This window comes from Myxine glutinosa, chromosome 2 (genome assembly GCF_964187855.1).
Source record: "Myxine glutinosa chromosome 2, kmMyxGlut1.1, whole genome shotgun sequence".
NCBI classification, from domain to species: Eukaryota; Metazoa; Chordata; class Myxini; order Myxiniformes; family Myxinidae; genus Myxine; species Myxine glutinosa.
In genome coordinates, this window is record NC_136262.1 from 190,042,795 (window position 1) to 190,068,340 (window position 25,546).

Consider the following 25,546-nt stretch of genomic DNA (forward strand, 5'->3'; position numbering starts at 1 on the left):
TGATGACGTGCTTGCTAACCAAGTAAAGAGTTTGCAGGTGGCGGAGGAGGAGCGAAGAAGAAGAGGCGCCGAGGTGAGTGGCGATATGATCGGAAATGCATATGGTGTGAGGGGAGGTTCAGCGAGCTTGGGTGTTGGTATAGACCCGGACGTTCGTGAGAGGCCAATGGTAAGGTGTGCGACTGGTCCGGAGTGTGTGCAAAGAGAGTGTGTGCAAGGATGTCCGACCATGGGGAGTGTGAGAGGCGTTGGTGAGCCGGGATACGCGAGTATGGAGTGGGTAGCGGGTTGCAACGAGGCGACCCAAGCATCGACACCGACAGGGGCAGTCTTTAGAGGGATGGGGGACGCACGCGAGCCCCCCTCCCCCGAGAATAATGTACTGTGGGGGCCCGAACGGTTCGGCCCCGCGCTAACCCCGCAAGGAGCGACGCATGGGGTCTGGCCTTCGGGCAGCCATAAGGTTCCACTCGTGTCATATGACGGCAAGAGTGATCTGAGGGCGAACCTGGCGCAATTCGATCATGTGTGTAGGGGAAACGGTTGGAATCCGGATGAAGGTGGAGTACACCTTGTGGGGGCATTGCGCGGCGCGGCGGTGGTGACAGCTTTACCACCGGGTGCTTTCACCCTGCCAGCCCTCCGCACGGCCTGAATTAATCGATTCGGAATTGAACAGCAGAGCGAGCTTGTTAAAGCTCAGCCTGCGGTGCGAAAAAGAAAGCCCCAGGAAACCATCGGGGAGCTTGCCCATGACATTCGCCGCGCAGTAGGGATCGCACACGCGGACATGGTGGCAGCCTCCCAGGAAAGCCTGGCGCTGGATCATTTCATCCAGGCCTTCCCAGACCCCGAGCTTCGGCAACAACTCGCCATGTGGCGCCCGCGGACTTTGAGCCAGGCGGCCGACGCTGCGGCCAGTTGGGAAGCAGCGAGGCCCCTGGCCCGGGGAAGCGAGCGCCACGCAGTGGCGGTGCGCCAGGTAGGGCTCGTGATGGGTGGCGGCCCCCCTAGGGGGCCCGCCGCCGAAGGGGGCCCTGACCTGGAGAGCATGGTCCGGAGGCTGGTGAACCAGCGCCTGGCCGGACCCCGACCATGGCAGGCGGCTCCGGAGGTGGCCCCCGTAGGCCACGGGCAAATGCCCCGATTCGGACTTTCAGGGGGGGGGGGGGAATTTGGAATTCCGGAGGCAAGCACCTTACCAGGTGAGGTGCTTTAATTGTAGCCGGCTGGGTCACCGTGCATGGGAGTGTCGATCTCCGTGCCGGGACGCACCCCGACAACCAAGACCCCTAACTCCAAATCGTACGGGTCGGATTAGCCGACCCCAGATACCCCCCCGCCAGGGCCCGGGAAACTAGAAGGTGCCGAGCATACAGAGCCGTGTTCGGTAGTAGGGGATGGTGAAGCACCCTCATTGACGCGACAGGTCATTCATTGTGGCCAAATTGGAACAGGTCGCTTAACGATTCTGTGCAAAATTGCCGGAATGGGGGTAGACGCAGTAGTGGACACAGGAGCTAGCGCCACGATCATCAGCCCTGTGATCCTTAATTCGAGTGCAGACGGCTGGGATAAAATCCAGCGTCTGGAAAATTATAGTTTGCAGCTGGCTACCGGGGTAACGGCCCCGATCATAGGGTGTGGTTTTGTAACCCTCAAGTTAGGGTCGGTAAAGAGGGAGATAGAAGTTTGGGTGGCAGAGGTGTGTGACCCATGCTTAATAGGGTTGGATTTGTTGACTGCCAGCGGTTGTAAAATCGATTTGTGCCGGGGGACCCTGCAAGTGGGAGTAGAGGAGCTACCATTGGAGGGGGTGAGCACGGCCGAGAGGACGGAGCTAGAGGCTTCTGAGGCAGTGACTATCCCTCCTAGGGCCGAGGCCATAGTGCGGGCCCGATGGTTAGCTCGCCCAACATGGTAGGAGTCCTGCGGCCTAGTCGAACCGGTGGCAGCGCAGTCCACCCCGGGTTTAATCGTGGGCCGCACTCTCGTAAAAACGGACGGGCCGGTAGTGGCCGTCCGGGTAATTAATATTAGTGCAGAACCACGCACTATAGTAAGGGGCACGAAGATAGCCGGCTGCACCCCAGTTAACGAAGTCGCGCCAGTAAGGGACGAGAACGTCCAGCCGAGCCGGCCCCAGGGGGAGCCTTCAGAAAGTACTAGGAATTGGCCCGAGCCCATTTGCGAGATGGTAAATCGTAGTAGCATAGAGTTGGGAGGTACCCAGAGGGAGGCCTTACACAAATTAATTGAATCCCATTTGGATATCTTCTCCTTGTCCTCCGAGGATATTGGACGTACGGGCCTGGTGAAACATCAGATCCACACCGGTGAGGCCCGGCCTATTCGTCAGCCCGCCGGACGGCTCCCTTGGAGCAACAGGGAGGAAGCTGATGAGCAGGTAGAAAAAATGCTCGATGCAGGTATCATCGAGCCCTCGGGAAGTCCTTGGATGTCACCTGTTGTGCTGGTCAAAAAGAAAGATGGGACCACGCGTTTCTGCGTGGACTATCGCCAGCTAATACCCCCATCACACCAAACTAGTTCTCAATACGTTCGTGAAAATGTTGTCGAACGGGCTCCAACTGTGTATGAACGTAGTGGACGTAGTAGCAACTATTTACAGTCTTTTTACGAACTTCATGGACGGGCTCGGACGGGGAGGGTGCTCTAGAACTTTGAGCCTGCTCTAAATTTTATCCCGTCCATCCCGTTCTCTAAATTGGACTCCAGGGGAAACAGCTCTCTCCGTCTCCCTCTCTTGAATTGGACCTGCATGGGCAGGCTCAATAGTCTCAGCAACTTCAGGGGGATCTGCATGGCCTTCAGCAGGGCTATTTGTGCTTGATTTCGCTCGCCCTGTCTTTCTGAATCGACTTCTCTTTGGAGGCATGATGATCGGAGATTGTATTGTACATGTGTACAGCTCGGAGTCCTGAACTTGAATGAGGACTGGCTACAACGCGCTCGGTATTCATCGCAGTCGGGCCAGGACAGGCCAGGACGCGAGTACACACGCACTAGGGACGGGATGAGGACGTAGTGCGAACGAGTTGGTCGGGTTAAGAATTAGTTAGAACTGGCTTGGACGTATTGTGAACGAGGTAGAACGAGGTTGAACTGGTTAAGAACGGGTTGAGAACGGCTACGGACGGGCTCGAACTGCTTCGAAACGTTGTCGGCATGAGGTGAACGGGCACTTTTACACGATCTGAACTGGATACAAACGGACTGCAGACTGGCTAAGAACGAGATAAGAACAAGATACACGTATTGAGGACTGCTTATGAACGAACTAGCATCGTATTTTACGCCAAACTACGCATTCTACCGTGATCACAGCACGTTCTAGTATATTTTTTAGAACGGGGTAGAACGGGATAGAACTACTTTGGTGTGATGCTAGCCTAAACAACGTGACACTCAAAGCCTCATATCCCCTGCCAAGAATTGATGACACCCTCGATGCCGTTGCGGGCTCAAATTGGTTCTCAACTTTGGACCTCAAGAGTGGGTATTGGCAGGTGGAGATGGATAGGGCAGGGAAGGAGAAAACGGCATTTTCCACAGGTAAGGGGCTGTATCAGTTCACTGTCTCGATGTCTCCATGTCTCTCGGTCCCTGCTCTCAAATGTTGTGTTTGTGTCCTTCCCCCTCTCTCCCCATCTTGTCTACCGCTCCCGATGTTATATGTTTTATGTGTCGGTTTGTCTTTCTGTGTGATTAATGTTCGCTCTTTCACGAGCCTCGATCTTGTATACACAAAAAACAAAAAAAAAAAAAAAAAAAACTGTGATGCCGTTTAGTTTGTGTAACGCCCCCGCCACCTTTGAGAGACTAATGGAGCATGCACTGGGCGGCATGCCATGGCAATCATGCCTGGTGTACCTGGATGATGTCCTGGTGCATGCTAAAACATTCCCCCAGGCTATAGCTAATTTGGACCAGGTGTTTGGGTGCCTCAGACAGGCAGGGTTGAAGCTGAGTCCGAGCAAATGCACTTTGTTCGCAAGAGAGGTGGCCTATTTAGGTCACGTTATCGGCGATGAGGGGGTAAAAACAGACCCAGGCAAAATTACAGCGGTAGAGGAGTGGCCCGCACCACGTACCATCAAGGAGGTGTGGGGATTTTTGGGGCTCTGCTCCTACTACCGGCGTTTTGTGGCAAAATTTGCAGAGTTGGCCCGGCCCCTTCACCGGCTTACGGAGAAGGGGACGAGATTTAATTGGACAAGGGAGTGCCAGGAGGTCTTCCTAGCATTGAAGGGGTGTTTGACATCCGCACCCGTTCTAGCTTACCCCACTGGTGACGGGACATTTACCCTGGACACGGATGCAAGCCAGGAAGGATTGGGCGCAGTTTTGTCTCAGACACAGGAGGGCGTGGAGAGGGTGATCGCGTATTATAGTCGGGCCATGAGTAGGCCCGAGCGAAATTATTGCGTCACTCGCAAAGAGCTATTGGCTATGCTGGCTGCTATGAGCCATTTCCACCCATACTTATACGGGTGGAAATTTTTGGTTCGAACTGACCACTCCTCCTTGCAATGGCTCCTTCGGTTCAAGGAACCGGAGGGCCAAATTGCAAGGTGGTTGGAAAAGTTGCAGCAGTACGATTTCAGTGTGACCCATAGGGCCGGGAAGGCCCATGGGAATGCCGATGCACTCTCTCGACGTCCTTGTTTTGGGGAAAACTGTAAATTTTGTGCAAGACACGAGGAGAGGGAACAATTGGCAGATTCCACCCCTACCCTCGTAGTCCGTGCAACCCGGGTGAGAGGGCCAATTTTGCCACTAACCGCAGATGAAGAATTTGGAACTTTGGCTTGGAGCATGGCCCAGCGGGAGGATCCCGTCCTGGGACCGGTGTATGAATGGGTTCGATTAGGACAAAGAACTAATGGGAAAGAGGTCACCCCCCTCGGGGCGCCAACAAAGGCATATTGGGCTCAGTGGCAAACCCTGGAATTGAAAGGCAACATCTTGTATCGCAAGTGGGTGGAGGTTCCCTCTGAGAGAACATCCTGGCTGGTGATAGTCCCTCACAAATTTAAGAACATCATATTACAGCAGGTGCATGGTACCCGCTCCGGCGGCCATTTGGGCAGGACAAAGACAACATCTCGGGTCCGCCGGAGGTTCTGTTGGGTAAATATGGGGCGCGATATACAGGACTGGTGTCGAAGATGCGACGCCTGTACTGCTAAAAAGGGACCAGCACGGAGGATGAGGGCCCCCCTTTCAATTACACCAGGTGGGGGCCCCCCTTGAGCGGGTGGCTATGGATATTCTAGGACCACTACCCCGCACCCGCCAAGGTAATAAATACATCCTTGTTGTAATGGACTATTTCACCAAGTGGCCGGAGGCCTATGCCCTCCCCAACCAAGAAGCCGGGGTGGTAGCACAGGCATTCGTGGAAGGATTTGTATGTCGGCATGGGATTCCACAGGAGCTGCACACCGACCAGGGTCGAAATTTTGAGAGTCAATTACTAAAAGATGTCTGCAGACTCCTGTCAATTAGAAAGACAATGCCCTTGCGGCCACAATCTGACGGGATGGTGGAACGGTTCAATCGAACATTAATCCAACAACTGGCATTGTTCACCACCACCCGTCAGGATGACTGGGATGAACATCTCCCGTATTTGTTAATGGCCTACCAAACCAGCCAGCACGGGGCCACCGCATGGAGTCCAGCGTTGCTTATGTATGGGCGGGAGTTGCGGGCTCCCGCCGACTTGCTATGCGGCCCCGTGCCAGACACCACGGATATCCCGCCGAGGGAGGGCTATGCACGTCACCTAGAAGAAGGCATGGAGAGGGTCCATGCCTTCGCCCGCCGCCAGCTCTAGCTGGCGGGGGCCAAGATGAAGCGCAGGTACAACCACCGGAGCCAGGGGAGTCAGTACGCTCCGGGGATGAAGATTTGGTTCTTCAATCCCCGGAGGCGCAAGGGTAGGTGCCCCAAACTCACTTCTCCCTGGAAAGGCCCGGGGGTCGTCCTGTCGCAAGTCTGTGACGTGGTCGTTAAGATCAAAACGGGGCCACGAGCCCTCCCTCGGATTGTCCATACCGACCGGTTAAGACCCTACACCGGCGAGCAGGCGCCCTCATGGATCGCCTCGGCTCTAGATGCCGAGGCAGGACCCAGTACCTCACATGACGGGGGCTCATAGTGCGAGAGGACTGGGGGGGTGATAGTGGGAGATGTCCGATGTGGGGAGATGGTGGCTCTACCATCCCTCGCATCCATTTTTTGGGGCAGAGGAGCTGTAGTTTTATGGGGTGGCAGTACAAACTAGCCAGGGAGGGTTAGGATAAATGTATAGGGACCTAGAGATGACTATAGGTGACCGAGAGTTAAGTAGTGACATTGTGCCTGTAGTGGGGATGTAGAGTAGAGTAGTTGGATTATAACGACGAGGGAGTGCTTGGTATAAGGGATGACGGGGAGCACCAGTATTGGAAGGGAGATAGATAGCCAGATGATGCTGTGTGTGTGAGCAGGAGGTTTCGGATGAAATGAGGTATTGCGTATGAAGGTTGCTGGTGAGCTTCTTGAAATGAGGCAATGCTCGAGAGGGATGTGTGTGTGTGTGTTGAGTGATTGACCTGCAAGTGAAGTACAGGTGTGTGGAATTAATGGTGTGGAGTGAGTATTGTGGGATGAGTGGAGTGGAGTGCATGGTGCGAAGGAGTGGATGGGGGAAGGATGGACCCCTTCACGAGTACCCTTGGAGGGTAGTTTAAAAGTAGGTAGAGGGAGTAGGTAAATTGTGGTTGGATATTGACATCTGTGGTGCGGGATTAGCAGAGTAGTGTTTTGTTGGGTGCATGAGTAGAGTGAAATGGCTGGTCGTGTGGCCTGTTAGTGCGAATGGTTAAATGGGCACTCCGCCACTGGTAGTCTGTCGGCCAGGTGAGGCCGCAGGTAGGCTCTGGGAGCCAGGTAGTAGAGTTCAGTGGGGCCCGTGGATCCCGAGAGAGGACCCGGGTAGCCCGATGCCAGAGGGGGCATTAGTGGGGTAAGGGAGCCAGAGGGCCTTCCCCAGGTTAGGGTGAGGAGCTAGGTAAGCTCGGGTGGCAACTACAGTGTCGGAGGTGTGCAGGTGAGCGGACCTGCTGGTGAGCCACAGGACCCAGCCCCGAAATTGTGCGAGGGCACAGGGCGAAAAATCGGGGGAGTGAGACCCCAAATTGGTGAGCACCACAGGGATGGTCAATGGGAATTGGTTTTTAGAACCGCATAGTGTAAAGTGGCCAATGGATTGGCAGGGTAAGACCCCAGGTGGAGTAAAAGTGTTAATGTCATTGAGAAGAATAGTTAGGAGAAAGTCTCTTCGCAGCATCCGCATCCACTCACCTAAGGTGACAAAACTCCACACCATGTTTTTGCAAGCATTTGGAATGAAAGACGCATCTTGACGTGGGGGAGACATTGTTTGTATTCCGCGATCGGCCACTGTTGCAATCCGCGATCCGAGCCGTTAACAAATGACTAAACCCGGTCCTGAGCAGTTTCCAAATCGTGGAAACTGCTCAGGACCAAACAAAACACGCACGCACGCACGCATGCACGCGCGCGCACACACACACACACACACACACACACACACACACACACACACACACACACACACACACACACACACACACACACTACTCACGAGCAATTCCTCTCAATACCTCATTTCATCCAAAACTTAAAGCTCATACACACAGCATCATTTAACTATCTATTGCCCTTCTAAGATTAGTGCTTCCCTGTCATCCCATTAAACGATGCACATCCCCGTCGTTATCATTCAACTACCCTACTCTACGTCCCCACTACCTGTCCAAATGTCACTACTTAAATCTCATGTCACCTATTGTCATTTCCCTAGATCCTAACATTATCCTAACCCTCCCGGGCTAGTTTTCACCGCCACACCATAAACCTATAGCTCCTTTGCCCAAAAAATGCGATGTGAGGGATGGTAGATCTACCATCCCTCTACACCGTATACCATTTGCCATCATCACTATCACTATCCGTTCACTACTCTGAGCCTCGTCGGGTGCAGTAATGCATTCTCACAGCTCGGCTTCGAAAATCCGGCTATCCGTGCGGATGGTCAGTCCCGTGTTGGTTGGGTCCGTCCGGCATTTACGATTCAGGGGAGGAGGTTTGGTCGGGCCAAGACTCCAGGCACCATCCCTACGCAGGGCCTTTCGCTCCCATGCGCGGTGGCCCAGCCTTGCCCGGCCGGAGCGCCGCCACCACAAGGGGGCGCCGCTCCGAACCCTTCTCCTTCCCCTCGAACCGGGCCGATCGCTTTGCCTAACAAAGCGCGGTACCGACCGTACAGGGCGGAGCCTGGCGCGGATCGCGCACGGCGGTTCTTGAGAAACCGCCGTGGCTACGACCTCCGCCGGTCCCCGCAGCACACAAAGCCCGTCATGGACCTAGAGCTCGCATCGGCTATACGTCGGTCTGAACGCTGTCCCGGTCAACGTCGATGCTCGGCTAGCATGCTCACACCATGCGTTCCTTCCCATGCATTCCATCACTGCACTCTCTCGTGCACACCATCCAGGCACATTCACACTTGGTACGTACTCCGTACCACTCATGGGGGGTGCACTCTTGCATCCACCCATTCAGCGCACACCTAATCACGAGCTCCAGTGTGCACTCCCGCACACACGCCACAACCAACTCAGGTGTGCATTCTCGCACACTCACCACAACCAACTCAGGTGTGCATTCTCGCACTCTCGCCACAACCAACTCACTCTCTGTATCACACTCACCCTCACACATACACTCCGTCGTGCATTCGTTTTCACTCTCTGTAACACACTCGCGCTTCGGTGCCATTCGCACACGCGCACCATTTCCACTCACACAGCACACCATGGACCTTCCACAAACGCCCGGGGTACGCTGGGATCCCAAGCGCACGAAAATTCTTTTTGCGCCAAACACTTTTCTGCAAAATCTTTTCGCGCCATATACAGCCCGACTCACCTTGGCGCTTCCTCTTCTTCGCTCCACCACCTGCAAACTTTCATTTTGGTTACGAAGCACGGCATCAGGATGCGAACACAGACTTGGTACATAATCCATATTTTCCTCCCGTGAGTGCTTTTCTAAGTACGCCGTCTGCTTAATCCCAATTTCCACTATACTTAATTCATTTTCCTTTCCCTCGACGACCGCTGGCGCTAATAAAATTTTCCTTTCTACTTCGGCGGTCGCCGGCTTCCCCATACCCCGGGTCGCGATCTCTATCCCGGTCCACGTGACTTCGCTTTGCTCCAACTCGCTTTCCCCGCGCTTCTCAAGCCACGTTACCTCGTCGTGTACCGTTGTGTCCCTCCCGCTCAACGTCCGATCAATGCTCTCCCCACATTATTGTATCTGGCCACCTATTTCGTTTCCACACTCTTCAATTAGATTTCCCAATTGCTCCCCCATTTTTTAAATGTTCCTGGTGAATTCGTCCCCATGTTCGTGTATTTTTGCCATTAATTGGTCCATAAAAAATCGCATGTACCCTGGTATTTCGGGTTCGGCTCTCGCCGCCATGTGCGAGGCGCCGCCATTTTGTGCGCCTGCCACCCCCTCTACCGCACCTTCATTATCTTCCTCCTCCATCTCTCCCACTTCTTCCCTGGGGTCCTGGGTTGACTCTAACCCTTCTTCTATCTCCCCCACCGGCATCCGATCGCCTTGATTATCCATGGCACGATTTAATTTGGATCTTTTATTAAAATTTCGGCAGCTCAAAATTTTGACCAATTTTTTTTTTTTTCAGATGTATTAAAATTTGGTTCGGGTCCAATCCCACTCCCAGACACCAATTGTTGCGGATTTGGGGGTCGGCTCTCCCCTTATCAAGGGGGGGGGTTAATCACCTTGTCTTTTAAGCTGGCCATCCCCCAATCCTGGAAATTATGACGCTCCTCCCGGTCGGTCTTGGGTAGGGTGATTGGTCAATTTGGGGTCCCAAATACCTAATTACCAACCCCGACCACGAGCAGGGAAATAACTCCCGCTCGAACCACGGATAAGATGGAATATTGCCGAGCGGTTAGAAATCCGCAATCCGAGCCGTTAACAAATGACTAAACCCGATCCTGAGCGGTTTCCAAATCGTGCCACAGGTACTCAATTGAAAGAAAGGACGCAAACGATCGAATAAGAGGAAACCAGAGTAAGGGAAGAACAAAGAGTGGGTTTATTAATTATTTACAAGACCCAAAGAAGAGGAAACGAAAGCATGTACAAGAAAGGACAAAAGGACACAGGGCAGGCTTATCTGTACAGTCTTAACTTATCAAGACCCCAGGACAAACAGACAGACTCACACGGAATTGTAGTGGTAGGGGAGGAAGGTCCAAGCAGATGGTCCAGGCGATGGGATCCGGCTCCGGTCTACTCCAGTCCAGGCTTCGGTTCCGCGGGCGAAACCCGGCAGGCAGCTTCACGTGTCGTTGGCGCGCGACCGGACCTTACATGTGCGAGGGGCTGGAATGCTGCGTACGTATAGCGTGCCAAACGCTCTCTCTCTCTCTCTCCCGATCAATGGCTCGTATCACAGGCAGTTCGTGCAATGCATTCCCCGGCGCAGTCCTTGCGCAGTGCGCGTTTCCCAGCACAGTCCGTTTCAGCCCCAAGTCGACTCTCTGTTCACTCTCGTAAAAAGGCTCGCGCTGGCGCTTATATTACGTGCTCACAGATCAATCCGCGCTCTTTGAAACCACGCCCGGTAGCGAGCTCACCTCAGCCCTGGTTGGTTGGCGAGCGCTCACCGGCTCCGCCCTTGACGGCGAGTTGACAGGGCCACGCCTCGTTCCCGTGTCCCGCCCCCTTTTTCCTCGGCCTTAGACCGCGTGTTCAATGGCGTTTGGAGCGAGGTAGCGAATGCTGCTGGTCAAGCAGAGGCGCGTCATAGAATTGGGAGGGACAAGCCCCGACTGTAGGGGTGCATACTGGCGTAGCTTGGAGAGAGCAGCTGGCAAAGAAGCGAATGGGGCCTATATTATTTAATTAATGCAACGCAGATTCAACTATTGGGAACACAGCCTTATCTGAAACACATACTAAGGAAATAACTGAAAGTCCTATGGTGTCCTACATGTTGCTGTGGCCTAACTATGGGTGCGACCTTTGACCTTTTAAATGATGGGATATTTACAAGTATTTACAAAGTGAGGGGTTCTCAAAACCGCAACAATATATATATATATATATATATATATATATATATATATATATATATATACAGTATATATATATATATATATATATGGTATCTGTAATCTGGTTCTCCAACCTAATGAGCGGACAACATGACGTCATCGCCATGCATGTCCGCATTGCCTGCAAAGCTCCAGAGGAACCATCGAGCAGTGCGTCATTACGGATTATAAATTCAGATACTGTCACAAGTGCATGCAAAACTCACAGTTACCGACCTGGTTTCGCCCTTGTTGGGGCTTCATCAGGGCAACGCAGTGAGGCTTCCATACACTTGTAACTCTGTGAACCTTTCGGTTTTTATATCAGTCACTATGCGACCTTCATATCATCAGTGGAGAACCGCCAGCAAGGTGTCCCATACAGCTGCTGCTGCACCTTGCTGGGAGCGATAAGCACCGCCTGCCACACGGTAACGTTATCTCTGGTATCCACTCATCATATGGAGTCGACCTGGTTGCGGTTGGGAGTTACTAATAATGGTATCTGTAATCTGGTTCTCCAACCTAATGAGCGGACAACATGACGTCATCGCCATGCATGTCCGCATTGCCTGCAAAGCTCCAGAGGAACCATCTAGCAGTGCGTCATTACGAATTATAAATTCAGATACTGTCACATGTGACAGTAGTCGAGGGACACGAGGTAGGCCTGAGAGAGGGTGGAGCCGGCGTTGAGGTCGGGGGGAGCGGCAGCGAGACGGTAAGAGCCAACAACCAACCAGGGCTCGGGTGAAAGGGCGTGATGGGCGTGGTGAGGGCACGGCTGGCAAGTTCCAGAGGGTTCGCTGGGCGGCGCCATATAAACGCACGCACAAAGCCCTCGAGAGGACTTATGCGAGAGGACTTATGTGAGAGGACTTATGTGAGAGGACTTATGCGAGAGGACTAATGCGACGTGACTGTGCTAAAAGGACTCACTGGGGAAGGTTGGCTGTGTAAAGGACTGTCCAGGATTGACGCCACAGCACGCATGATAAAGGCCTCGTGAGGAAAGCGCATTGGAAGAGGACTGCAGCGGATACGCGCTTTGAAAGAGCACGTCTGCGATTGAACTTACATTAGGGAGCGCCTATTGAGCGGTATTTGGAGCGCATATAGCGCCAGTGCATCTAATACATACGCGACCGTGGTCGCCAGTAACCGCCAGCCAGCCTTGCCTTTCGCCCAGTAATTGTCCGCTCCGCGTAAACGACCCGCGGGGAGCTTCTGCTGCCCAGACCATCTGCTTTGCGGTAAGAGTCAGGGACCGGAGCGACTGCCTGGACGCCATAATCCCTGGACCATCACCCTGACCTTCTACATCCCCGTGTGAGTGTGTCTGAGAGTGAAACGGGCCCGTGTCCTGGGATAGGTTAAGACTGTAAAAGCTTCACTGTGTCTTCTTCTCCTTCCTGTACAAATTATAAATAAACCAATCTGTTCTTCCTGTCTTTCCTGATTCGACTGTATCAGTCCTTTCCTCCATTGGGTAAGCGTGGCACGATTCGAAACCGCTCAGATCGGGTTTAGTCTTGTTAACGGCTCGGATCACGGCTCGCTATCGCTCGGCGTTTCCACTACAACCGTGATTCGGGCGGGGTTATTTCCTTGCTTCCTGGGAGACGTTGGTAATTAGGTATTAGGAATTCGGCCTACGACCCTACCCAACGCTGACCGGAAGGAACGTCATAGCCCCGGATCGCGTCGGCTAGCAAAAAGACAAGGGGACTAATCCCCCCTTGGTAAGGGGAAAGGCCGACGTTGAGATCCACAACAATATATATGTATATATATATATATATATATATATATATATATATATATATATATATATATGTATGTATATGTATATATATATATATATATATATATATATATATATATATATATATATATATATATATATATACACGAGCTGAATGCACCGGTGTTGCCCGGGTCCTTTTTGAATGAATTTAATCTTCTGTACATGGGTCTGACGCGAGCCCAGTATCAGTTAGTGCTCAACGATTCCTTGTTCTTTCTTCTGCCGGGCCCCGCGAGAGAGAATTTTGAAAGCATGTGTTGCAATCAGTCAGATATTCCTATTAAGTGCATAAGTTGTACTTCAAGAGAATTTTGAAAGAATAAGAAGATTTATTGCGAAATGGGCCTAGGCTGGCTAAGGCGGCCTCGACCGGCCTCGCCATCTAGTCTATAACCTTCCCGGGGCCCGTCCCGACATTTTTTGTTTCAGAGGTTTCCTACTATCTTTCACGGTTCAGGAGATTAACACGTGCAGACATACAAACAAACAAAAACTTTCTTTTATATTTATAGATAGAAGAAGATAAGATCAGGATCAACGGGTCTTTTCAGCGAGTGGTCGCAATGGTCAAGTTCAGCACTACCCGTGCAGAAGCAAACAAGATGGTGACAGCCGACGAAAAGCCCGGGTGTCGAAGGCAAGTGGTGAAGATGGCCTCCTTCACGGCCTCCACCTCTGAAGTGCACCACAGCCAAAACCTCCCTCACAATGCTGCCCATGCAGCCAAGAGCTCCTCGCTCTTCAAAATCACGCACCAAAACTCCAGTCTTGCACCCAAATCGACAAGATGGCCAGCCTTCTTCTTCAGGCAAAGAGAGAAACTGACTCCTCTTCTTCCTCTCTTGAGCCAATCGGGTGTTTCACTCCCAGTTCGCCCCACCCACGTCCACGGTCCAATCACGTCCTTCGGGGCATGGCCTGATGGCCTTTCTGCTTGCCCCCTTATTCTCCGCCTCTCGTGGGTGGGGCTTTCTCCCATTAGGTCCATTGAGGGGCGGCACTTAGTCCGGAAACCTGCCTGGCTTTCTGCTGGCAGTGAATGTAATTTTTAAGTGGTTTTAATGGCCGGCCTTGGCAGCAAAACGTAAAGTGAAAGTTACAGAGGGAATCACACACTGGGAAAACTAGCCTTCTATAGCTAATTAGCACTGCTTCACCCCCTGTGTGCAGAACATTTAAACAACCTTAAGTTACAGTCTCCCTACTTATTACATCGATACTCCTTCTACGCATTACACGGTCCATGCTATTAATTATACAATTCTATCTCTCCTACGGTATTCTTTTATCTACCCCCCACAAACGTAACAATATATATATATATATATATATATATATATATATATATATATATATATATATATATACAGTATATATATATATTTTTTTTTATTTTTTTTTATATATATATATATATATATATATATATATATATATATATATATATATATTCATTCACAGCAGCCTATTTTCAGTCCACAACAGGATGTGGCCAGCCAGCTAATCTTTTGAGCAATGCCATCCTATCACATGGGAATCCATCCATGGATGTATTTCTGACTCACTGGCCTTATGAAAACCAAAAGCAAAAACAAACAAAAAAGCTCTCTGCACAAACTCAAATAAGTGATATTGGCATTTCGAGGTAATCAATAAGGCCAATGAGTCAGATAAGGCAATGTTGACTTGGCTCATTGATGTACGTTTTTACCTGTAAACATCTTATTTCCCGGCTTCAAAAATTCTAGTAAACTATGTAATGGAAGCCTAAATCGGGTGGATGTGTGGCAGACATCCCCTGATGGTCAGAACCCTTGCAGCAATTGCTGGATGAGACAAGGGTTCACAGTCACCATTCCAGTGAAGAGGGACTTTTCTTCTTGTCGCATTTACTATCCCTACAGCAGCTGTTAATAACGAATCAGATGAGGAACTGTTAAACGCCGAAGCAGTCGTTTAATGGATGGCCGGCTTATTGCAGATCGAGAGGCAACCCCTCGCCTGAGCGGAGGCAAGCAATCCTATTCCAAGTATGAGCTAACCCCGTGCCGGTTAGCAGCATTTTCACCTAATTTAGATCCTTAGGGGGAAAACAATTATTCTGAAATGAGCAAAGCACAGGAGGCAGATGGAGCCGAGCAGGCATGCACAACTTATGAAAGAGGGGTTTAGTAAATACAAGACTCAGGTACAAGACATGTTTATGGATGGATCCAGAGGACGAATACAGACGATGAAGTACGATCACTAGAGAATAAATTATTATATTATAATAAAAATCTAGGGGCCTGGACACAAACACAAACATGCAATACAAAAGAAGCAGACAAGGATTGTTTAATTATCAAATGACCTCGTGGGAACTACATGGCGGACCTACACACATACGGGGCAGAGGTCGCAGCCCAGTAAAGTGTCCATGATGAAAGAGTAACGCACCAACACCAATAGAGGTTCCAGGCAAAAGAGAGAAGTCCAACGCTAATGAGCTTGCCTAGCAAACCAGAGAGAAAGTTGCTTCGAAAGTGGATCTCCCCACTCCCAACACACAACTACTCACGTCCCTGACATGGGGCCGTGACTATTGAGATAGCGCCTTCCCGTCGCTGGGCTAATCAGGACACTTCCCACTGCTCTGGACAATTGTGGTGTTTGTCCTTGCCAGCATGTGAGATCAACAGCACACCGCATTATTGCAGCAGTGTCTAGATGTACGCACACTCACCTCTAAGTTGTCTAGCCTGGGTTTGAATCACAACCCAGCTATAACCTGTCATACCGGTGTTTCACAGGCAGGGTGATTCAATAATGTGTGTGTCGTCCCTCAGATGGACGTTAAACTGCGTGCCCAGGCTTCCGGATTTAATTGGTGAATATTAAAGGTCCCACGATGTACTTCGCAAAGAGTTGGCGAGCTATCATTAGCACCCTCAACAAATTCCAAATTCCTGCCCTGACGTCCAAGGCGACCCGACCAGGAACATAGCCCTAATAAATGCTTCGGCAGCAACGACACTCTGCATAGGGCATGGTACATGATGAGATGAGAATTAAAGTGCCATGAAAAGGAAGTGTACAAACAAGTAGGAAAAGTGCAGAAATCCTGAAAAGGAAAAGTTTTGATGATGGTGCAACAAAAACACAAACATGTGATTACTATTTTTAATAAAACGTGGATTCAAACTTACTTTTCAACATCTGGGCATCACCAAACGGTAAGAGTTCACGTACGATTTGTCCATCATCTTCCTCATTATCCAACCATCTGTTGGAAAACAGTGATAGTACAACAATTGCTTCACGGAGCAAGAAAGAGCTATAAAATAATAATAATAATAATAATAATAATAATAATAATAATAATAACTAGAACTGCCACTTTATAACTGCTGGCAGTGATGACCGGTTTACTCCACCTTCCCGCACTTTTCATACAACCCCACTTTTCATACAACCCCACTTTCATTGGACATGCTTTGACACAACCCCCTTGGATACAACCCCGACACACACACACACACACACACACACACACACACACACACACACACACACACACACACACACACACACACACACACACACACACACACACATCCCCCCTACCGCCACCCACCCACACACACACACATACACACACACACAAACACCCCTCCCCCCACACATATCCACACAAACGCACCCCCCCCCCCCAATACACATCCCCACACACACACACATCCCCCCCCCCCCCCCACACATCCCCACACACACACATCCCCCCACACACACATCCCCACACACACACATCCCCACACACACACATCCCCACACACACACATCCCCACACACACACATCCCCACACACACACACATCCCACACACACACACATCCCCACACACACACACATCCCCACACACACACATCCCCACACACACACATCCCCACACACACACATCCCCACACACACACATCCCCACACACACACATCCCCACACACACACATCCCCACACACACACATCCCCACACACACACATCCCCACACACACACATCCGCACACACACATCCCCACACACACATCCCCACACACACATCCCCACACACACATCCCCACACACACATCCCCACACACACACACATCCTCACACACACATCCCCACAAACACATCCTCACACACACACATCCCCACACACACATCCCCACACACACATCCCCACACACACATCCACACACTCACATCCACACACACACACATCCCCACACACACACATCCCCACACACACACATCCCCACACACACACATCCCCACACACACACATCCCCACACACACACATCCCCACACACACACATCCCCACACACACATCCCCACACACACATCCCCACACACACATCCCCACACACACATCCCCACACACACATCCCCACACACACATCCGCACACACACATCCTCACACACACATCCTCACACACACATCCCCACAAACACATCCTCACACACACACATCCCCACACACACATCCCCACACACACATCCCCACACACACATCCCCACACACACATCCCCACACACACACCCCCCCACACCCACACACACATCCCCCACTTCACACACACACACATCCCCCCCCCTCCACACACTCTCCATTTCCATTTTTGTTAAATAGCCACAAATGTGTTACCTATGACTGATGAACGTAAACTGTATTTGTGATTTCACGTACACTGTAACCACACCAACAAATGGTAATTTTGGAAGTCAGACCTAGCTACACATTATAAGCATTAACCCCTTGCCCCCCCCCCCTCCCCAAATAGAGAAGTCAAACTACGCCTATGGTTCATAGTACTTGAAGCTGTGTCCCCAAATAAGAGCACACAATAAGATTTGAATGCATCATTTGTGGAATCCTTACCTATAACAAGGAAACTCTATGGTTGACAAATCCTCGGCTTCCAGTTCTTTCACCACAACTTTGTCCAAAAACCATCCTGAGCTACCCCCTCTGCCATCATGGCCGATTCGTATGCGGAGAATGCGTTTTAGACACACTGCCTCAATTATGAATTCGTCGGCCTGGTGATTTGGGTGAGGGGAAATGAGCAACAAGAAATGGTCAATGTTGTGACAATTGTGATAAATGTGACACAGACACACAAAAAATAAATAAAAACACGCAACACTTTGAACAAAGGAAGGTATTAAACAACAGCGCCACATTGTCTATTTGAAGTGATGTACTATGTAGACATAACATGCCTTACATTAGATCTCTCGAACTTGTTCACATTGTTCCTGCTATTGTAGAGCATTCGGTCACCAGTATCTCCTTGCTCACCAAACAGGCAAATAAAGACATTGGCATCCGTTCCTCCTCCGCCTTTGTTTCCCGTATAAATTGTCACCCTGTATTGAACCACTGAAGAACAGTCACAGGTTATATATTGGTCAGGACTTTCTAAAATAAATCAGCATAAAGGTTTAAGGTTTATAAACCAAGATTTAGATTCACTTGAAATTTTGTTAACTAGCAACGGTACACGCCCTATGGGCGGGGCTTCAATTGGGAAGCCCAAATGAAAAGGAAAAATATCAGAAATTGAAGGCATTTTTTATTTTAAACGATTCATATAAACATCCGTTGAATCATATCACACGCAAATCATCAAAATCTAAACAGTACATGGCGCCCATTTTGAAAAAAGATTGAATTCTGCAAAACGGAAGCAGCCACTGTACGTCTTTCTCAGTCGCACGTTTATGTGTGAAGAGTGCGCGCCGAATCTGTAACACGGAAGCGGCCGCTACACCTGTTTCTTAGTCACTTTGCACATGCTGCCATGTTACTTCGGAGCCACACGTTTTATATAGGAAGAGTTCATCAGGAGTCGATCTGCTCTCTCCTGGTACGTAGAATAAACAGTATTTGTAGAATTTCAACAAAAGCCACATCACTGTTCATATCGGTAAATATTATTCCATCGTGTTTGGAAAAGCTGGAAAATTTGAAAACTTGGAAAAATTGGAAAAACAATATGGCATATTTTACTCCAGGGGGTCCTCGGATTACCCACTCAAAATATTGTTGCGATCGGTTCAGCCGTTTTTGCGGTACATTCGAATGGACGGACTCTCAAACCTAGCACCGATGGAAAACAGTGCAGGTAAAATGAGGAGCACCGGGAGGCCACATTAATTTTGCATCTCAAGGCGGTATGAGGATGGTGCGTATAGTTACTTTTGGTGAATTATAGTAAGATACATTTTTCAACAAGAATTCACCAACAAGAACAAGAAAAATTATGACTGCACTGTGGTCACAACCTGCGACAAATATCCGGTAACGTGCCGATTGGGAAACGTGCATTTAAAGCAATCTTAAAAGAAGAACGGCGCGATTGGGAAACACACATTTATTGCGCTATTTAATAATTAACTCGACACCTCTTATCCATGTCACCATCCACCATGGTTATATCAGAAAGAGCTGATTCGTCATATGGTCACTGATTCCTTAAGCACAACGTAAATAAAAACAGTAGTCATGCCGTTATATGTTAATGTGGATACTGTTGGTGATGTAGGCATACGCATCATCGCTATCGCTATCGCTATTGCGCATGCGTGGCTCAGCGGTTTCTGTGTCTTGTCCGTCTTGGTGTGTGGTTGCCTCTTGCCTCGTCATCCGATAAAGTGTGATGATTAAAAGCTGATGTTATAACAAAGCTTGAACGTGTTTTGGTTGGGCATTCGTTTTGAAGGAAGGAGAGGCGTTTACCTTCGCTGGCGGTGGCAGCGTCTTTGAACCCATTCGCCCGCTGATTCAACAACCGACAACGAACGAACTAGTAAATTTCCGCCTCATTCGACAGGAGCATTTTCACACATAGTACATACGTGACCAACCAGGTAGAGGACTATTAATCTGGATAGCACGGGCTTTGCCAGTGATTGTGGCATGGGGAATAACGATTACAGATTAACCATTAACGACTGTAATGTAGAAGAAGAGGAGGAAGACAACCTTGATGTTGTCCCTCATGCCCATGAGGTTGGTGCTCGGCCCATGTGGTTTAACCACTGTTCTGAAGAAGAAGACAACTTCCATGTGAGACCTGAGCCTCCCAGCCCCAAACTGGCTCAGAGATGTGTGAATGGGAATGTACTCGCAGGAACCCTATGGGTGATTGCAAATGATATCAGCCTGCATCAAGCTAAGCCACTCATGACAACCTCTGACATTGAACAGATTTACTGTGGAGAGCAACCAACGCGATTTTGGCCTGAGCCTTGCTTTGTTCACTCTGTGGCTGATCAGGGCGGAAGTTCTAGCACCACATACCTCCCCATCAAGCTCGGTGCAGACTTTCCTTACCTGGCTATTGAGCAGACAACTGTGAGCTCCCCAGACAGGGTAGCAGTTCCCTTTGCTGCCGACATCCTTAAATACTACCGCCTGTTGGTCCTTGTTCTTCGGGGGACTGTCACTTCCTTTACCACCACCTGTATTGTCAACGACAGGCATAGGGTGACACTGCTCAATGCTCTGACTCATTTGTGTGTGGATTTGCCTCCCGTTGGTGGCCTCGTTTGCCTCGACGTGGATCATGGTGTGTCCTCGGCACGACACCGACATATTGTGGCATCACTGGACCTCCCGTGGTGTTCCATCCATGGGATCCTGGGCGGACATCTGCATTCATCTGCCTATGGGGTTCGCCAAGACGGATGTTGGCGGGTTCCGGCTCACGTCCATCCTGCCTCCGCCGACGCGATCTTCCAACCCTATCATTGTGAGTCTGATTGCGACCTGGAGTATACCAGGGATTGTTGGACACCACCACCCCCCGTGTCACCACCTATACCGCTTCTGCTGCCTGTGCCGCTCCGGGTCCCGGAGGTCCCTTTGGAGGTTGCCACAGCCGTTACATGAGCGACTTTAAGTTATTCCTTTCTAATAGCCACAATCTTCACAACAAGTGTGTTACGTGACAAGATACCAATATAATGTGTCAAATTTGTGGAAATGAAAAAAAAACAAGACAAAAGTGGGCTATTCGAATATTTAAAACTGTCAAACATTTGAATCATGATTAAGATTTTTTTAAACCAAGTGTAATACTCGATGAGGAGGCAGGATAAAATATTCAATGAAGAAAAAGAAAGCAGATGGAACAATATGTAACTAGGCTGAACAGTTTAGTTTATGTATCGTTTTTTGCTGAACACTTTTAAAAATTACACTTAAAAAACACATAAAAAATAAATGGTGAACACTTTTATTCTCCAACCCAGATCCAGATTCGAATCTTTACCAAAATCTAATAATTTCATCCTCGTTACACACACACACACACACACACACACACACACACACACACACACACACACACACACACACACACACACACACACACACACACAAGCTCTCCACCAAATTTCGTCGAAATCCTTCCACAACTTTTTGAGATATCCTTTCCACAGACAAACAGACAGGGGTGCAAACATAACCTCCGTTCATCTTCGGTGGTGGAAGTAACTAGAATGCACACGAGGGAGGTGCTGACTCACAGCGTTATGTTTTTATTCTAAGAATTCATGGTTATTTTGAGATGTGTACTTTAAATATTTTTTTTAGAAGTGAACTATAAAGGAACATGCATGTTCATGAACATGAATGTTCCTGAACATGAACATACCTGAACATGCATGTTCCCACTATGTAAAGAGGTAGCAAATTTATTCCATTCTCTGTTCATTCTCTTATTATGACGTACAGCTTTAGTTTTTAATGGAATATTATAGCTGTTGTTTTGGGTAAGCATGGGATTTTAACCTGCGACCTGTCGCAGGTCTACAAGAGATCTGTGTGGTTGTTGTTCTTGTTGTTGTGGTTATTGTTGGGGTCGATTTTTGAAATGTGCACCCATTGGTCAGACAGCTTCCTGACCCCACCCACATTTTTCCGTTGACTCCACCCATGGTACCCAGACAAAATTATTTGCCTGCCATCTTGGTTTTCTGTTGAGCCTAAGATCAGGCCTGGAGGCATCTGCTGATTATACACGGCACGATTTTGTTGCATCAGATTGCCATTGGCTTTGTTTAGGTCGAGTGTTGCTCGTGATGAGGGACCCCGAAAAAACGAATCGATGTCGAATGAAAATTATTAGTAAGGGTTAATTAAGCCCATCACCACAAACGGTATGCGCCTCCCTAAAAAAATAGTGTTACGTACTTTTTGAATGGCCCCATATTAAAGTGAAACAATCCGTAACCGTGTGACGATTCAGCTCGTTCTGATATAACCATGCACAATTAGGTGGGCTGGTCTGGCAAACAAGCACAATTCGATAGGCTGATCTGGCAAGCAAGCACAATTGGATAGGCTGATCTGGCAAACAAGCACAATTAGATAGGCTGATCTGGCAAGCAAGCACAATTAGATAGGCTGATGTGGCAAACAAGCACAATTAGATAGGCTGATCTTGCAAGCAAGCACAATTAGATAGGCTGATCTGGCAAGCAAGCACAATTACATAGGCTGATCTGGCAAGCAAGCACAATTAGATAGGCTGATCTGGCAAGCAAGCACAATTAGATAGGCTGATCTGGCAAGCAAGCACAATTAGATAGGCTGATCTGGCAAGCAAGCACAATTGGATAGGCTGATCTGGCAAGCAAGCACAATTAGATAGGCTGGTCTGGCAAGCAAGCGCAATTAGGTAGGCCGGTCTGGCAAGCAAGCGCAATTAGATAGGCTGGTCTGGCAAGCAAGCACAATTAGATAGGCTGATCTGGCAAGCCAGCACAATTAGATGGACTGGTCTGGCAAGCAAGCACAATTAGATAGGCTGATCTGGCAAGCAAGCACAATTAGATAGGCTGATCTGGCAAGCAAGCACAATTAGATAGGCTGATCTGGCAAGCAAGCACAATTAGATAGGCTGGTCTGGCAAGCAAGCGCAATTAGGTAGGCCGGTCTGGCAAGCAAGCGCAATTAGATAGGCTGGTCTGGCAAGCAAGCACAATTAGATAGGCTGATCTGGCAAGCCAGCACAATTAGATAGGCTGATCTGGCAAGCAAGCACAATTAGATAGGCTGATCTGGCAAGCAAGCACAATTAGATAGGCTGATCTGGCAAGCAAGTGCAATTAGATAGACTGATCTGGCAAGCCAGCACAATTAGATGGGCTGGTCTGGCAAGCAAGCACAATTATATAGGCTGATCTGGCAAGCAAGCACAATTAGATAGGCTGATCTGGCAAGCAAGCACAATTGGATAGGCTGATCTGGCAAGCAAGCACAATTAGATAGGCTGATCTGGCAAGCAAGCACAATTAGATAGGCTGATCTGGCAAGCAAGCACAATTAGATAGGCTGATCTGGCAAGCAAGCACAATTGGATAGGCTGATCTGGCAAGCAGGCACAATTAGATAGGCTGGTCTGGCAAGCAAGCGCAATTAGGTAGGCCGGTCTGGCAAGCAAGCGCAATTAGATAGGCTGGTCTGGCAAGCAAGCACAATTAGATAGGCTGATCTGGCAAGCCAGCACAATTAGATGGACTGGTCTGGCAAGCAAGCACAATTAGATAGGCTGATCTGGCAAGCAAGCACAATTAGATAGGCTGATCTGGCAAGCAAGCACAATTGGATAGGCTGATCTGGCAAGCAAGCACAATTAGATAGGCTGGTCTGGCAAGCAAGCGCAATTAGGTAGGCCGGTCTGGCAAGCAAGCGCAATTAGATAGGCTGGTCTGGCAAGCAAGCACAATTAGATAGGCTGATCTGGCAAGCCAGCACAATTAGATAGGCTGATCTGGCAAGCAAGCGCAATTAGATAGGCTGATCTGGCAAGCAAGGACAATTAGATAGGCTGATCTGGCAAGCAAGTGCAATTAGATAGACTGATCTGGCAAGCCAGCACAATTAGATGGGCTGGTCTGGCAAGCAAGCACAATTATATAGGCTGATCTGGCAAGCAAGCACAATTAGATAGGCTGATCTGGCAAGCAAGCACAATTGGATAGGCTGATCTGGCAAGCAAGCACAATTAGATAGGCTGGTCTGGCAAGCAAGTGCAATTAGGTAGGCCGGTCTGGCAAGCAAGCGCAATTAGATAGGCTGGTCTGGCAAGCAAGCACAATTAGATAGGCTGATCTGGCAAGCCAGCACAATTAGATCGGCTGATCTGGCAAGCAAGCACAATAAGATAGGCTGATCTGGCAAGCAAGCGCAATTAGATAGACTCATCTGGCAAGCCAGCACAATTAGATGGGCTGGTCTGGCAAGCAAGCACAATTAGATAGGCTGATCTGGCAAGCAAGCACAATTAGATAGGCTGATCTGGCAAGCAAGCACAATTGTATAGGCTGATCTGGCAAGCAAGCACAATTAGATAGGCTGGTCTGGCAAGCAAGCACAATTTGATAGGCTGATCTGGCAAGCAAGCACAATTTGATAGGCTGATCTGGCAGCCAAGCACAATTTGATAGGCTGATCTGGCAAGCAAGCACAATTAGATAGGCTGATCTGGCAAGCAAGCACAATTGGATAGGCTGATCTCAAGATCTGGCAAACAAGCACAATTAGATAGGCTGATCTGGCAAGCAAGCACAATTAGATAGGCTGATCTGGCAAGCAAGCACAATTCGATAGGCTGATCGGGCAAGCAAACACAATTAGATTGGCTGATCTTGCAAGCAAGCACAATTAGATAGGCTGGTCTGGCAAGTAAACACAATTAGATAGGCTGATCTGGCAAGCAAGCACAATTAGATAGGCTGATCTGGCAAGCAAGCACAATTAGATAGGCTTATCTGGCAAGCAAGCACAATTAGATAGGCTGATCTGGCAAGCAAGCACAATTTGATAGGCTAATCTGGCAAGCAAGTGCAATTAGATAGGCTTATCTGGCAAGCAAACACAATTAGATAGGCTGATCGGGCAAGCAAACACAATTAGATTGGCTGATCCTGCAAGCAAGCACAATTAGATAGGCTGGTCTGGCAAGTAAACACAATTAGATAGGCTGGTCTGGCAAGTAAACACAATTAGATAGGCTGATCTGGCAAGTAAACACAATTAGATAGGCTGATCTGGCAAGCAAGCACAATTAGATAGGCTGATCTGGCTCCTAGACAACTGCAGTTATACCAAGAAACATAGGGGCAATACCCCTGGCATTCTCCTGGTAGAATAAACAGTATACTGCACTGACTAAAGGTATTTTAAACCAATTTCAATGGTTGCTAGAAGACAGGGCAGCATGTAGAATCATACTAACATAATCATAAGACTTTAAAGTTTAAACAAACGAACAAAAAATACCTATTTTGGAGGACAGCCCCTCTCCCCTCCCCCAACCTCGTATACGTCCTCAGATCCCAATTTTTCTAATGCCTTGAACAAACATTGGTACCTCACGGGTGATGAAGGTTGTGGTGAAGTTTCATAGAAATTGTGTGTGTAGTTTCAGAGAAGAAAGCAAATACCTATTTTGGGGGGTCAAACC

At 49.2% G+C, this 25,546-nt stretch overlaps 1 protein-coding gene across 1 annotated transcript in view; it reads right to left on the reverse strand.

Annotated features, from left to right (window-relative positions):
• The window catches only part of LOXHD1 (lipoxygenase homology PLAT domains 1), a 181,154-nt gene that overhangs the window by 112,114 nt on the left and 43,494 nt on the right, over positions 1–25,546 (reverse strand). The window contains exons 13-15 of the mRNA XM_068108949.2: positions 18,296–18,450; positions 17,947–18,107; positions 16,236–16,312 (exon numbers count right to left, since the gene is read on the reverse strand). Coding sequence (XP_067965050.2) covers positions 16,236–16,312; positions 17,947–18,107; positions 18,296–18,450 — 393 coding nt within the window. The remainder of the gene's footprint in view (positions 1–16,235; positions 16,313–17,946; positions 18,108–18,295; positions 18,451–25,546) is intronic.